This window comes from Anser brachyrhynchus (assembly GCF_964034855.1).
Source record: "Anser brachyrhynchus genome assembly, chromosome: 3".
In the NCBI taxonomy this organism is placed as follows: Eukaryota; Metazoa; Chordata; class Aves; order Anseriformes; family Anatidae; genus Anser; species Anser brachyrhynchus.
The window spans coordinates 69,503,367-69,519,328 of record NC_137696.1 but is presented as its reverse complement, the minus strand read 5'-3'; the positions used below and the strand labels follow the sequence as shown (position 1 = coordinate 69,519,328).

The following is a 15,962-nucleotide window of genomic DNA, read 5'->3' as shown; positions in this document are numbered from 1 at the left end:
TTGCAAAATAGAGAATTATTGCCTTTTGTTACCTGATAAAAGGTTGAGAGAGACTGACACAAGAGTGTCAGAGAGAGAGAAAGAGACTTGTGTGATCTTACATTATAGAATCACAGAATATCCTGAGTTGGAAGGGACCACAGGGATCATTGAGTCCAACTCCTGGGTCCTCACAGGACCACACAAAAATCAGACCCTGTGTCTGAGAGTGTCCAAACACTTGTGAACTCTGTCAGTCTCGGTGCCGTGACCACTGCCCTGGGGAGCCTGTCCCAGTGCCCGACCACCTCTGGGTGCAGAACCTTTCCCTAACCCCCAGCCTGACCCTCCCCTGTCCCAGCCCCATGCCGTTCCCTCGGGTCCTGTCGCTGTCCCCAGAGAGCAGAGCTCAGCGCCTGCCCCTCCGCTCCCCTCGTGAGGGAGCTGCAGGCCGCCATGAGGCCTCCCCTCGGCCTGCTCTGCTCTGGGCCGAACAAACCAAGGGGCCTCAGCTGCTCTTCATACGTCATGCTCTCTTGACCCTTCACCATCTTTGTAGCCCTCCTTTGGGCACTCTCTAATAGTTTTGTGCTTTCCTTTTTTTTCCTCTGTGTCGTTCCAGGACTTGCAGTGGACACAGATGGCCAGCAATGTGCTATCAGGTCCATTGAATGTTCTAAAAATAATCAGATACTTCATTGGCTTCTGCGTTGCTGGTGCTGTGGAATGTGCTGTTGTTCATGTGCGTGGTTTTGGAAAATAATGCTCACAATTGGAGGACTGGTGATTGCTGCTTCAGAGCCAGCAAACAGGAGTTCTGGGTTCTTACCCTTGAGCAGAGCAAGCAGCGTCCTCAGTAGTGCCCTAGCAGCATGCCTGAACAGGCAAAGGAGCAAGTATCCAAAACTATACTAATTTAAACGAAGAAGTCCAGAGCACTAGGACTAACGGCAAAGCATAGTGTATTTTTAAGTGTTTTGTTCTTTTCTTCCTATAATTATTAGGTGAGATGTTACCTGACTCTGCTGAATTTGGAGAGCAGTAGATTTTTAACAGGATGCCTACATAAATACATTGTGCATCAGGAATACCTTTCCTTTTGAATTAATCTAGTAAAAGAATTAGCACTGCTGTAGACACGTAAAATAAGATTGTCACTGTCTATTTCAGCTTCAGTGTAGAAAGGGTTAAAGGGAGCCTGAAATTTCCATGAAATCAGCTTTGTCATCATTTGGGCTTGGACTGTACTCATGATATATGAGTAACATGTCTGTCTCCCAGCATATAAACATTCCCCAAATATATACATTTTTAATAGTCTGCCCAATTCAATCTTCATCTCTAACAAAGAACAGCTACTAGGAAGCCAAGACTCATTTTAATCGTGTATCCGTATAACATTTTAAGCAGTTAATATTAGTGAAGAATACCCGGTATTTTTTTATTGGGAGGCTACGAAGGACAGGTAGGGGTGAAGCGTGGAATTGGTTTGCTTTTTCTGATTAACTTTAAAATACCACTGAAAACCTATAAAGTAGACACTGCTTTTGTCCTCCTACTTAACTAAAAATTGAAAAGGGCATTTCAAAAACACTGTTTTTAGTAGCAATCACTGCATGTTACTCTGTGGTCCTCCTCGCTTTCATTTTTTTTTCCCTTAAAGCTAACTAGTACATGAAAGATTACAAAGAACAAAAATAAACTCAGAGGTCATGAAGGCTGTACAAATCATTTTGCTTTTCCTGGTACTGAAGGAAAACATTTTTGAAGTATAATTTTCAACTTTAAATAGACCTTCCTAGAATAATCCTTTTGTTTCTTTTAAGAAGGTAAGCTAAATAAGTTTTAAGTCACCAGAGATGGACCTCATGTTAAGTTATTTTATTGTGAAAATTTCCAGTGATTGATTACAGGATACAAGATCCCTGTGTATTTTTATTTCCAAAGGAAATAAATAAGCCAAAAAATAAGCCAGTTTCCCCAGAATGCCTTTGTTCCCTCTGGTCTATGGACAACGCTCCTGTCTTCAGAGTGCCCATCTGTTCTGAGTTCAGCAAACCTCATGTTTGGCAGGTTGCTTTGTGCTGACACCTTCTGCAGCACCTGCAGCTCTAGGCAGAAGCCCTCCCACCAGAGTCTGCCCCTCTCCTCGCCTCCCTTTGCAGCAGGGGGTTGCTGCTCCAGCACTGGCAGGACAGGGCTGCGGGCAGGCAGGGTTTTCTCCTGGTTCCCTGGTCAGTGATGCTCCTTTCATCTGGAAGCAACGTGCTGGAGCAGATATTCTGCTGGGTGGGATGAGTAAGTCAGGGGAGATGAAGAGAATGGATGGAAGGAGTGTGCCTCCACCTCTTGCACAGGGTGAGGCCCCAAGGAGAGATCTTACTTCCCTTCATTCATCCCGTGCTTTCTAGCTGTCCTGTTTGAGGGACCCTTGACACTTCCCTGTTCTCATTCCCATGGGTCCCTCTATGCTCCTTCTGTTTGGGGGTTCAATATTGTCTCACTACTCTGGTTATTTGGTAGTTCTTGATATCAACGTGAGACTCGGACGTGACCGGTCAGTGCTCCTATGCACGCACCACAGCGTGTAGTAGAGGGATGGTAGGAGAAAGGGAAAAACTGGCTCTTCTTTCTTTGAGCTTCATGTAGTTCGCTATGGAGGTGGTGATTGTGTGCTTTTGAAAGATTTTTGTAGCTCTAAGTGCAGTGCTAACAGAAACACCATTTTTGATGCTCTGAAGGCCTAAGAGCCTACCTCTCACTCAACAGGGAAGGTGAGGATGTGCTGAAATTCTGGGGAGATGTGCGATGCCCTTATGTAGGCTGGACAGCAGAGCAGGCTGCTGTCATGTAGATGTCTGCATTCTGCTGGAGACCGCAGCATGCATCAACTTGCAGAGATAAAGTAGTCTTCTATTTATAAACCAAAGATGTCATAGGCAAACTTGCCATGTAAAGAGTGCCATCACATACTGACCATTAGAATAAGGCTCTGCCTGATGCATAGAGATCAGAGAAATTAGCTTCTTTATGATGTCCTCGCTGTGTTCAAAATTAATGAGTAAGGGATGTGCATTTTGAAGCAATGGACTTTAATTGCCGTGGTCTGAGGCTCCATAAATGTGGAGAAAATGTTATGGCAAGGATTTCTGAAAGAATGTAGCACAATATGCTCTTTGGCTTTTCAAATAGATTAATCTATTTTTACTACATTATCTCTGACATCTGGTAGCTTGTAGCTTATGGTCTTTTAATGCAGGAAAAAATAATAGGAACTGATTAGGTCTGGAGTAATTGTTCTTCTATGAATCATAAGTTACGTGATTTCCATTTCTTTGTTGTACAGTCCATTAGACTCAAAAGTTCAGTAGTAAATTCTGGTTTAAACTTTAATCTGGGGTACTGATTAAAAAAAAAAAACTTTGAAGTTAACTTAAGGTGTGCATGTGTAGATGCCATCAAGGTGGCCTGAATGTATATTGGAGAGGGGAAGAGGATGAACCTTGTTGGCAGGACTGTCTGAAAGCAGTTGCTGTGGCATATCATTAATTGCAGTCAGTGCCAAGCCGTTCTAAGATTCCCACCTCCTGGTTTACAAGTCTCGCAGCACTTCTGCAGTTTATCTGAGGAGCAGGAGGTCGATCCCATTTCTTCTCCCTGTATGCCTGTTTGAACTTGTGTATTGTTCCCAACAGTAAAACCTGTGTACAGAATGTCGGTTCCTCTTTTCTTTTCTCCTCTCCATTGTTCTTAAACTTTCTGATTTTTCACCGTTTTAAAGAATTATTACAGAGTCTGGTTTTACTGTTTCTATGGGATGTTTTTGACGAGTCTCAGTCTTCCTATCTGTAACACACAGGAAGATGTTTTGGTGTAAAGTTGCTAACGACTTGAATCCTTCCAGGGTTTTACAACTTGCTGCTGCTCTTTGGATTACCTGCTTTGTAGTATGCCTCTTCCTGTGCTGGAGAAACTGGCCTGCGTGCATTTATTGTATTTTGTCTTACCGTATACTAAATTGATACCACATGACAAGCATTGACTAGTTAAAGTTTTACTTTGCTTTGTCATTGTGTCAGTTGCATTTGGTTTTTGTAGGTGTTGTTGACATGGTGATTTATGAACTTCCTGTTTATAAATGTTATATACAGGGAACTCTACCTGGATATGAGGTACTGAGGGGAAGAAGAGCATCACGCCTGGCCGCTCACCTCGCCCATTTGAGTGCACATAATGGAGACCAAGGAAGAGAAGAAGGAACGAAGACAAGGCTATTTTGCTCGGTAAGGTTACGGGTTTTATTTCAGTGCAGATTAAAATATCGAACTCCCCACTCTACCTTTTTCACAAGGCTTTACAATTTTAAAATTATGCATAAAAATAAACCCCGAGCTGCGTTGTGTGTCCAAAGAGTGCTTTTCTTGGGCTGTCCCTAATGCTGGAGTGGTGATTTGTTCTCTTTGGGTAGAGAAGACAAACTTGAATTGTAATTGTTACTTATAACAGAAAACTGTCCCTGGGTACGCAGTTGCACAGTGCACAAAAATTGAGTTTCCAGCATTCCATTCTGGAGAGTGTTTGTAAAAATAAACACATCTAAAACAAAAACGTCTAAACCTAAAGCTTATCTGACTCAAATAAAGCACAGATTAAGTAGTATTATCTTGTAGGATAAGGTGAGCTAAGAAAAGGTAGCTATATGCTGATGGGTTAAGCTGCCTGGACTTTATCATCTATATGAATACAAGCTACATTTTTTCAGTCATTCATTTTTTATCATTTGGAATTAATGATTTTTTTTTAAAGAAATAAGTGACGTTGATTTCCTGATAACTTGTCTTTGATAGTTTAGTATGTCTGTAGTAATCTCTGAGCTCTGATGTACAAGAAGAACCAAAGCTCATTTACTTTTGTAGGGATAGGAGGGGAGGAAAAAATCAGTATAAAAAACAACTTTGATTCGGAAGAACTTCCTGCACCACTGAAATGGAAAAGCCTGCACTCTTTCTACTCTGTACTAAATAACTGTTACTGAAACTGTGCTAAAACACCAGCCTAAGCGCATTACAGACACCTAGAGACATGTCTGTCACACCACCTTGAAGAAGCAGTGTGGGGAAAAGTTGCAGCACTGGTTAAATTGCTCTTCATGTGGCATGTAACGATAACTAAAGACTTGAGAAGGTTTTGCGGTGAAGGATGTCTGTTAAGGTCAGGTAACTTGCTTTTCATTTGGAGAAATGCAATTATGTCGATGTTGTCAGAAAGGAATGTTGTGATTTATGATTCTGAGAAGTGGAAATAAACAGTGGCAGCTGTAGGCAGAAGATGTATCAAATAGGGGAAAACATATCTGAAGAGATTTCATAAAGGAAAAAGTAACTTGTTAAGGAAGACGTGATCTTCAAGAGGTGTCTGAGTAAGGTGTTGTAGCATTGAAGAGAATGTTCTGCGTCCTTTCTGAATGCTATCTGCTAAACAAATTGCAGCTGCCATGAGAAGCTTTCAGCAAAGTCCTCCTTGACATTTTATTTAATTTGTTTTGCAGCTTTTCTGTGTCACCTGTGGCTATTCTCTTCTAAATGTTCACGAGGGCAGCGTTTCCTAAATGGGCACAGGACATTAAGTAAGGGTCAAAAAGACCTGACATCAGTTGCGAGTTCTAGCACTTACCTGCTGTGTAGCACTGCGGAGGTCATCTATCTTTTTCCCTCCTGGCTTGCATCCTTTTCCTCTATGTGGGTCTTAGGCCCTTAAATGAAAGTTCCACTCTAAGCAAACCCATGTATGGTTTCTACACGAATGCTATCACAGACCCTCGAGTCATGTTTAATAGACACTGACATAGGTCAGAAGGTGTTGAGCCCAGCTTACATTCACATGCATCGTCTGGGTGAGCAGTCAGGGACAGAAGCAGAACAGAATTTACATGTCCACAGTTTTAGTCTAGCGTGTTTCCTCTAGCAAGCAGCTGTCACAACATCTTGTAGATAAATGCTTTACACGATGGCCCATAGAAGTGTCACAGGAGTACCTGAACAGTTAGCTGGTTTGTATTGCCCTTAGTGCAAAGGCAGTTCTAACAAGGCCAGTAACTGTTGTTTTGTTTGTTTGGTTGGTTTTGTTTGTTTGATTTTTAAAGCGCTAGTTTTGACTTAAGTTGGAAACTTTTGTCTACATTAGGTGCCCAATATTGGCACACCTAGATAATTTACTCAGGCGTGTACTTTGATGTTGCTGTCAATTTTGGTTTAGTATCATAGACTGCGGACACCTGCTCTGTCCTTGTATTTGAGCACCTAAGTTTAATAGTTTTGGCCCTAGGTTCAGACTGGTTTGTGTTCTGCTTGAAGTATCCTGTTTTTCCTGCTAACTTGAGCTCATGCTTATTAGGCCAAGAGCAACTTCAGCTGATACCCCAACACATGCATCCCTCTGCTTCTATTATTACTACTTCCATTACTGTTTTTTTTTTTCCCCTTGCCTCTTTTGTCTTGTGGGCCTAGGGTAATAATAGTATTTGCAGAAAGTAATATATGTACAGTAAACATTCTTATGGGGCAAGGACTGCCCTCCCCCCATTTATTGTAAACTTGTTATTTCTGCATGAGATCAAATATCCAAGGGAGAAGACTACTACTTGCCAAAGCAGAGAATGGAAAATGCGTTAGACCCTTTGCCATGGAAAAGAAAAACTGTGCTCCATCTCGGGAGGGTGGGGGAAAGGGCTCTGCTCTACCATGGGCTGAGGAGAAGGGTTCTGCTTAGAAAGGAAAAAACTTATATATGCAGTGCTGCTGAAATAAAATGTTTCACAGCAGGCTTGTGGGCTATATGCATGAAAATATATGGATTTAAACAGAAAACTCCCCTCGCTAATATGAGGGGAAAGGTTGTTACGGCATTAACGAGGACAAAAGCATTAGCTAAAAGGGGAAATGTTTGCATCTTATGGAATTTTACTTTAAACCAGTATCAGTCTTAAATGCCTGCTACCTGAAACCTGAATTCTGTGTTGGCAGCGTGTGGGCACGAGCAGCAGAACAAGCACTGGCCTCGCGGTCCTGCCAGCACCCCAAAGGGTCTGATTTCCCGTCAGGAGGCAGCTTCTCATCTACACACTGGTGTAGTCCTGGCCCCTCCTGGAAGGCTTTTGAACAGGGCAGTGCTCAGTATCTTGATGGGTTACACTAATGTTTGCTGGAAGTGTTCAGCTTGAGGACTCCGAAATCCTTGTGCCCAAATCCTTGGTCAGTGTGCTGGCAAACCAGCTCCTGCATTGCCAGGGGGGTGCGAGGTTAACAAGAACTGTCTGCATCTCTCTCTCCGCCAGATCAGTGTTCCAAGTAAGCTGGTTGCAACATAAATCCTTTAAAATATTTAAACTTCCTCTATTGAAGAGATGTACCCAGCCATTGTATCTTTGTTCTGCAGATCTTCATGCTCTTCAGTGCTTCAGGTTTTCCCTGCTGACAAACTGCACTTTTAAGAGGTTCCTAGCCCTTCTCATGGGAAGTGAAGCTAATACAGAGCTCTCCCCATCCATTTCTTCTGCTTACCAAGTGCTCCTTTTACCCAGCTTGTGTTGTGGTAAAGGACTTGGTTGTCAAGAGCTGTAACAAGTAACTTTTCAAGTGAAATAGAAATCGCGAGGAAACTTCTCAAAGATCAATTTGTATTCCTTATGCAGATAAGATGTTACAGCTCGTGGGAGTTTAACAGGCAAGAAGTAGAAGAGTAACATGCAAGCATAGATTTCTCTTAAGCAATAGGTCCTTATTTAACACTGCTACTCCTACTTAAAGACTACCCAGCATAGTTAAGTTTTCTTGCCTTTTTTTTTTAACCTCATTTCCAGGCTTTTCTGTTTACTTCTGTGCCGTTAGCTCCCAAACGGACCAATGTCACTCCAGCTCTTGAACAGAGCTCTGTCTCCTCTTGCCCTGAAGGCTCTCCTGGTATTCAGGCAGTCAGAAAATAAATGATACAGTATAATATAGATGTACAATGGTACATCTGTGTGTATTGGGTCTGTACTCTACTGTTGCTTGCCTGTGACATTTGGTTCTTTTTACTGTGGTTATGTGCTCTTGAGTCCTGATATAATGTGCAGTTTTCCTCTGTGCTGTGCTTCCCTTGCCTTTCCTCTGCTCTTGCAGAATGGAAAACCTCTCAGTTTTCCTCTGCCTGCTGCATATGATCAAGTTCAGAGTTATTTCACTCATCTATGGTATTTGCATGTGATACAAATGCATAAACTTCAGATAATCCAAATTTTGTTGTGCTGAGGTGCAGTCTGAAAGCGGGAAATCAACAAAGTAGCTGTTACAGTAACAGGACTATCCTCTCATGCCCTCTTGAAGGGATTATTTCTATTAGTATGAACAAAGAGCAGATACCCCCCACCCCGGCTAACTTGGTATCCCTTAGTATATTCATTATCATTGTTGCTTATAGAAACCTAGTTCCATTTCTGTCAGGAATAGTTTTTAAGACAATTATATAATGAATAGCTATTACAAATTTCACTAAATTACACAAAGAAATTATTGAAATGAATGACACGTGTCACATGAAGAGAATTGAGTATAAGTTGATAAACTGGAAGACTGAATGCACAGCTCGAAGCTGCTGGAGTTGCTTTGCTTGCAAACTTCTGTGTTACTGGATATATTTGGACAAGAAGTTCTAGGAGATGGCAAATCACAAGGGAAGAGTTTGAGCAGCGCTCTGAACAAGTGACAAAATAGGCTTTTTTCGTTTTAAGTTTTCTGTATTTCTTAGCTCTCTTTGCTGTGAGCTAGCATTTTCCATGCCTTGCATGATCTGTCATTGCTATGTGAAGAAGCTTTCAACTATTTCCTTAGCAGAGAACAACAAATACATCCTTTATTTGAAAACAAAACAAAACAAAAAGTTGGTTTTCAACAAGTAGAACAAGTTGCTTACATTAATCTTATTAATAGTTATGTCTCCAATCTGTAATGACCTTAATCTGAAGAATGCTTTATAGAGATGTACCTTAAGACTGATATTTACTTTGAATGATTTTCTTTTTATATAGTTTCCAAGGGACCTATGAATTTTATTTCCCAATTTCTTGGTCACTAATGAGAGTTTTCTGAAGTCAAAGACGAAGCACTTCTATTGGGGAAAATATTCTCATGGGGAATTGGGTGCCTTTGTGTTTATTGAGTTTACAGTTGTCTTGTTAGCATCATTCTTCTGAAAAAAACCCTCTGCAAATGTCTGGGCCATGCTCCAAAGCCCATCTGAGTAGGCAGAGGCTCCATTTAGCTCCAGATTGCTAATACTCAGTCAGAGTCTGAAGCCAGTTGTACAGCCTGATATTCACCTCATGTTGCCTTATGATGTGAATATTTAAGGAAAGAAATGAAATTCACAACTTGTTTTAATTTTATTTAGATTCTTGGCTTAGATAGCTGAATTTGCCTTCATGCAGATTGAGATTTGCACATTAAAACCAAGGCTTACAAGGATTATATATGTGAGTGTTGAGTACAGTTATTGTTTACTTGTTACTGGGTTCTAATTTGCAGCTTTTCTCTTAATTATTTTTAATAGCTAAAAGGAAATAATACTGGAACACTGTGTATGATTTACTGTAACGTTAGCTGTTTACAGCCTAACTTTAGCTTAACATATAAACATCTGCAGTTGGTTGCAGTAGGAATCAGCAGTACCTAGCTGCTGAGCTCTCAACAGCTGGAGTCTGTGAAGAGGAGTGGGCGAAGGAGCCGCCTGCAGCCGCCTTACTGCTGCACTCCTTCCCCGCCACTGACACGCGGCTGCTGCTGGAGGCAGGGTGCTGGCTCGCACGGACCCTGGCTCTGGGGCAGCACAGTCACTCCTTGGGTCAGTTTGCTGCGTGTTACAAACCAGTAAGGCTATAAGGGGACCCATGTGGAATCTTTCTGGGTTTATTCTCTTTTGCTGCCTTGTTCAGTACTTGTATACTTCACATTTTTCATTCCTGTGGCTATTAAGACATAGGAGAATGGTGAAGTGAGAAGAATGTGATGAGCACAGAGGGAATGTGTGGAATGAGAGGATATCAGTGGTGGTTAGGAAGGAGGGAAACCCAGATAAGTAATAAACACACAAACGTACTTTCCTGAGAGCATCTCCTATATGTGAGACTTGATCATAAATCTTTATTTCAGGTGCTTTTCTTGTTGGCCAGGCTCATTACATCCACACGGCAGTCTTCAGATGTTGAGTGCTCCTCAGATTACAGTTTTGCCAGCAGTCATCTCCTCGCAATTGTTCTTGCTTTGCTGAGCCAAAGTGTTGGTGTTTATTCAGGTTTCCTGTAGCACCCATGATTTATTTTTTGCTTTTAGAAGGAAAAGTTTCCACACATTGTTTTTAAAACAAACCATCGTGGAGGTTTATCTTGGGTGTGAAGAATATTCAAGCCAAGATCCTGGAGATGCATAATTTTTTTTTAAATGACTTGAGGAAATAATACTTCATTTCAGCTCATCTGTGTAATGGAAGTTTCTTAGCTCTCCTTCCAGACGTATAAACATTACCTCATAATGCTGTTATTGAAACTAAAAGTGGTATTGCAGTTTATTCCCATTGTTTTGACCAATAATATATATGCCTGAGGCATTTTATTTTCTAAGAAAAGGCTGAAGATATCAGTCTATCAGATTTATAGGTGCAAGCATATTATTTGCTCTGTTATTTAGGTGTGTATGCTCGGGATTGATTTGATATGTTGGCTGCTGAGAGAAGCCATAAAAATGACTTTCTGAAGCATGCAGTATTCCTATTTGGCTTCCACTTACTTAAAATGGAGGGGTTTCAATGTTTTTAGCAGACTTTCTGCCTGCTGCTGTGTAGGTTAGTATTTCAGCTGTCTTCTGCAACTGCTTAGTTTTCAGACATTAAAGATTATCTAGAATTTCACAGACAGCAGCATGGGAAGATTTTGAATAGGGCTTTTTTGGGAGGTTGGTGAGATCCTTCGACGCTGGAAAGACATTTGCTGTACGTTGCTCATATACTTACTGTTGTGTATATATAAAAATGAAAGCAATAGATGTAAAACCTGAAAAAGGAGGGCTGGGGGAAAATCGAACCTGCTTTTTCTGAAGTGTGTTGTAGATTTGATATTTGCAGAAGAATGTCAGATAGCTGCTTAGCTTGGGAACTGTTTCCTCATCTCACATTGCTGTTTTTTTTTTTTTTTTTATATTAGCAGTCTCGTAATCCTGTGATGCAAGATGAGAGCGGAAGAGCAGCCTGAATTATCACCCTCTACTTAGCCCGTGAATTATTCTCAATTTCAGTGCTCCCTCTGGGAAATACAAACAAGACAGCTGCTTGTGTAGTGCTGGTTCTGGGCAATGCTTTTGTCCTCAAGCGTAGTGGAGTCATCTATGGTCGAAGGAGAATGCTGTTACTGGGTAACAGTTCAGTGAAAGTATCGAATAGGGCCCCGAGACGGGGTTTTTTGAAATTTTCCAATACTAGAAATGCTATTTATGGAGATTCAGAGCTTGCATAAGACTGGTTACATGGTTAATCTCCTCACCCGTTCTTTTCTTTCCCTCTGCATGTGATTTGACTCGGTAACAGTGTGGGTTCTGTGTAAAGGGGTGTGGTAGTGTGTTTTTTTTGTTTGGTTCTTTTTTTTAAGAGAAGAAAGGGAGAGTTCTATTATGCTCTTGATTTCCTTGAGGGCCATATCACAGAATATGCAGAGAAAAGAGATCCAGTTTATTTAATCTTAAAGCATGCTGTCTTGTAGCAGCAATTTCAGAATCTTCACTAATTAACTTGCAAGATCGGTGCCCAGCTGGTTTGTTAGGCAGAAAGTGTACGGTGACCTTGTATTTGCTTTTCCCAAAGGGACCTTTGGGTGTCTCTTATCAGCTTTTAAAAAGAAACTGTAAGAAAAGAAACCGATTTAGCCTCCTCTTTTATAGAACATAAATAGTTACATGATAGACCTTTTGATGTAGGAGTCTGTGCGGTGTCGATAAGACTTGCTGTTCACGTAGTCAAATGTATTTTGTCTTCCTCTCCTCCTCTCCCCACGCTGCCTGCAGCCAGGTCTGCTTCAGGCGCAGCCTGCAACTTGCCTCTTTGCTCTCAGAGAGATTAAAAGACGTTGCATCTTAAAGGCTATAAAAACGTGGGAGCTTCAAAAGACGGCCTTCTGGATAGGTGAGATTTAGTTTTTTTACCATAGTCCGTAGGGAACTGACGCAGTTACCTTTATGGACGGTGCTGTGTTGCTGTAGTGCCCACGAGTCGGCCTCCCAGCAGTATTTTCTCTTCTGCTCTTAGGACCTACTGTGTACAGTTCTCCCTGTTCCCAGCGACTAAGCCTGCTTAAAGCTGGTGGAAATCTAGCCCTAATGCCTGGCAGATCTGTGCCTCATGCTGATGCTGAGCGCAAGCAGCTACCAGAAGAGGCGGTCCCACACAGGCTTCTCTTTTGCCAGGTCTCCTATGGGCAGCAGTGCTGCTGGCTGGGAACTGCTGGGAGCAGGGGCCCCTTCCAGGAGCAGCCACACTGGTGCCCACACCTAAGGAGATGCCTGGCAGGGCTGACTCCTGCGGTGGTGCTGTTGATCATCCCTTGTTTGTGCTCCAGGAAATCCTGGCTGCCCTACCACCTTGTGACAGCAGCCCCGCTGAGCTCTCACGTGCCTTGTGCCTCGTGGCTGGTGGGGCACAGAGTATTTTGAGAAGGAGCAGAGTCAGCGTCTGGAGGTATGTCACAATTTGCTTGGGAGAAACCCTGGTTTGATAAGGCACTAAACATCCACCTTCAGGAAAAGTTGCTGGCGCTTCTGGCCCACAGATGAAGTCTGCTCCTGTGACTGAGGGCTCCTGCCCTTTTGTTTCTGGTGTGTGCCATGTTACATCCAATTGCTGGCTTGGCGGGTGAGAGGGTCCGCTTCTGATAACGATGCTGCATGTCTGAAGTGAAAGATGGTGTACCGAGGGAATGATGCCTGCAGCAGTGTGCTTTTGGAGAGAGGCAGTTGGTTTTTTTTTCCTCTCTGTCCCGGAGTTTGGAAAGGATTATATAACCAGCTAGGGCAAGTCTGTAGGTAAGAGATGGGGACGTGGGATGGCTATATGCTTTCACTTTATTTGCAGAACTCAGTGCGCATCCTGCAGCTTCTGCCGCGTGCCTGTGGGCATCAGGCTCCCCACCCTTGTCTCCCCCAGGAAATTCACCTTTTTTTTTTGCTCTTTTATGGGGCTTTGGAGGAATTGGAGCAGCGTAGGAGCCTGTGCTGCAATTCTTCATGGCGTTAGGCTCTCTGTGGTGCAAGGCTGGTGTGTTCCCATGCCCTCAGCACTAACCCAGCCTCCAGACTGGGTTTGGGAGCAATTCCTCCAAGCCCTGTCTTGCTCCTGCCAATCTGGTTACAAGGAGTGGGTTCTAAGTGTGGGTTTGTGGTTTTTTTTTCTGTCTTACTCTGTAGTCTGGACAGGGACTGTTGCCTAGGATCAGCTGAAATTTGAGGACGTATGTTAACTGTGCTCTGAGTCTCCGATGCTCCACTGTTGAGGCCTGTGGGACTTTTCTTGTTGATTTGTGTGGGAGGAAATCCCAGGGAGAGCAGCAAAATTGGTTAGGAATTTGGGGGGTAGGAAGAGAATTGCCCTTCTGCTGGAAAACCTTTGTAATGCAAATGAGCCATAAATCAGGTAGCTGGCTCTGAGCCTCTTAATACACTGAGCATTTTCCTGTCAGGCAGCAGTCTCTTTGGCATGGAGAATGTGTCTTGTGTAGCACTTCATCTACTGGTAATAAATCCAGGCTTTTAACTCGTTTTTTTCTGGAGTGCCTGTTTTTAATTCAGTAGGCTTAGACTTAGCGTCTAGCCAATCGCATACACACTGAACTTAGCTTATATTTGATGTTTTTGACTTAACGTCGCATTTCTACGTTGTCAGCTGCTGGATGCTTTGCTTTTGGTAATGCTTCTATAAATACATGGCTTCGAGGCGTTCATCACATGTTTAAATCAGATGATCTCTCAAAATCAAATCTTCTGAAGCCGAGGGTTTGTGCGTGTGCCCCATGCCTGTGCTACAAGGACGGGGCTCCTCTTCCTGCCTGGAGCACAGCAGCTGCCCCTGCAGCAGCTCTGCTTGCCCCAGGCCGAGAACGGTCCTTGGTGTTGCAGAAGCCTCTCGTTGCCTTTTGGCGATCCCGAGTATTTCACGCTGCAGAAGACGACTCTGGTCCTGCCAACTGATGCCTTTGAGCCATGCTGTGCGTGTGGGGAGTTGTGCTGCTGGGTTTAACAGGACAGCGGGAGCCGCTTGTGGGAACAGAGCTGTGGCCAGGGCGGTGGATCATGTCCAGCCAGGGAGCTCCTGCTCCCAGCCTCTGAGAAGGGATGGGGCAAAGTGAGAGGGATATTAAGGAGCACCTGCCTTACCTGGTTCCTGCCAGCCCAGCCTGCTGGGAGCACGCTGTCCTTGAAGGCAGTGGGGGGTGAAGACAGCCGGCCTCTCGCTCCTGTGGGGGGGAGGCGGCCCGTGACGCTGTGTCTTACCCACCCTGTGGCCTTGCTGCGGTGTGGGTGTGCGGGGCTGCTGCCGGGAGCTGGCCTTCTGTGCCCACGCAGAGGAGCAGTCAAATTCAGGAGCACTTTAACCTTCCCTTTTCCCCAGGCTGTTACTCTGGTTCGGTGTCTGCCTCAAGTGTGGTGGGTGGCCCTTTGGACTCCTGGAGTCCGGAGAAGATGGAAGTGGAGCAGAACCTCTCGTGTCCCCCTGTCACCCCTCTTTCCTTCATGCTGACAGTGGTCAGGATCTGCTTTTTGCTGTTGTTTTCCCCCTGCGGTAAATCTAAACTATTTTTCATTTAAAAGTGAAAACAAATAATTTATTATTGTGATATAAGAACAGCAGAGAAATTGTAAATGCAATGGAGGACCTACCCCACTAGTATAATGCTTTGGCTACTGAATCGCAGCAGACCATGCCAAATACTCCCTTCAGAGTAAGGGATATCCATACGAAAAGCTGCATTGACACACGTGTGCTGTGTAACTGCCCTGTGTAGGCAAGCCCTACCCTCTCCTGTCATCCTCGTACTTAGGGTTAGCGACCTTTTGATCCAGGTGGTGCCATGCTGTTTGGTATAGAAGCATTGATGCAAACGCTTCCTGGGGGGGATTACTGTTCTCACGTATGAAATACCCATTGTATGAAACAGTATCACGCATTATCCAAACACAAAAGCTGCAGCTTCTTCTTTTTCCCCCACCCATTATCAGCATTGCTGGGTGCTTCTCTGAACTTTAAGCCAAATAACAGAATCTTCCATACACGTGCACGTTTCTTCTCCTGCGCTGAGTGTCACTTAATTGGGACTCCTTTCAGAAGCCAATTAAACTTCTCAACCTGCTAAATAGCTTGTAGGTTGTTTGGGAGCAATGAATGCAAACGTAGAACTGAGACACACAGTGAGCTGGGGAGATGAGATACGTAGTGAGACATGTTTTTAATAACCACTCTGAAATGCTTTAAATAGAAGCTTTTTCCACTTGTGTCACGGTGCTTTGTGCTGTAAATTTGTTCCTGAACAGATGAGTTTGCAACCTGCTTGTAAGCATGTGCACCATATCCCTTACAAGCCCCAGATGTGATTAACAATCCCAAAGAAATGCATGGTGACAGCTGGATAATTCCAATGCCACCTGGTGTCGTGGCGTTCTGGGGTCCTGGCGGTCATGCCATGCGCAGTGGTGCAACAATGCAGGTAGCCTTGACATTTGAACGGAAATTTTCAAAGTAACTTTTTAAATGAAAGCAAAAGCAAAGATAAGTGACTTCAATCTCAGTCCTCTCCCTCCTTAGGACGTCCCTTTTAAGGGTTGTTTAAATGAAGAAATAATGAAAACTTCTGACTACCCTTTGGTTTCTGACTTTTTAGCTGTGGTTACTTTCTAATTCCCCTTACCTTGGTGGCA

At 43.4% G+C, this 15,962-nt stretch overlaps 1 protein-coding gene across 7 annotated transcripts in view; it reads left to right on the top strand.

Moving 5' to 3' along the window:
- Nucleotides 1-15,962, top strand: part of NCOA7 (nuclear receptor coactivator 7) — a 94,491-nt gene that overhangs the window by 17,883 nt on the left and 60,646 nt on the right. For all 7 annotated transcript variants that reach the window (XM_080586787.1, XM_080586791.1, XM_080586785.1 and 4 more), the window contains exon 2: nucleotides 4,131-4,262. In XM_080586787.1, coding sequence (XP_080442913.1) covers nucleotides 4,213-4,262 — 50 coding nt within the window. In that variant the 5' untranslated portion in view covers nucleotides 4,131-4,212. The remainder of the gene's footprint in view (nucleotides 1-4,130; nucleotides 4,263-15,962) is intronic.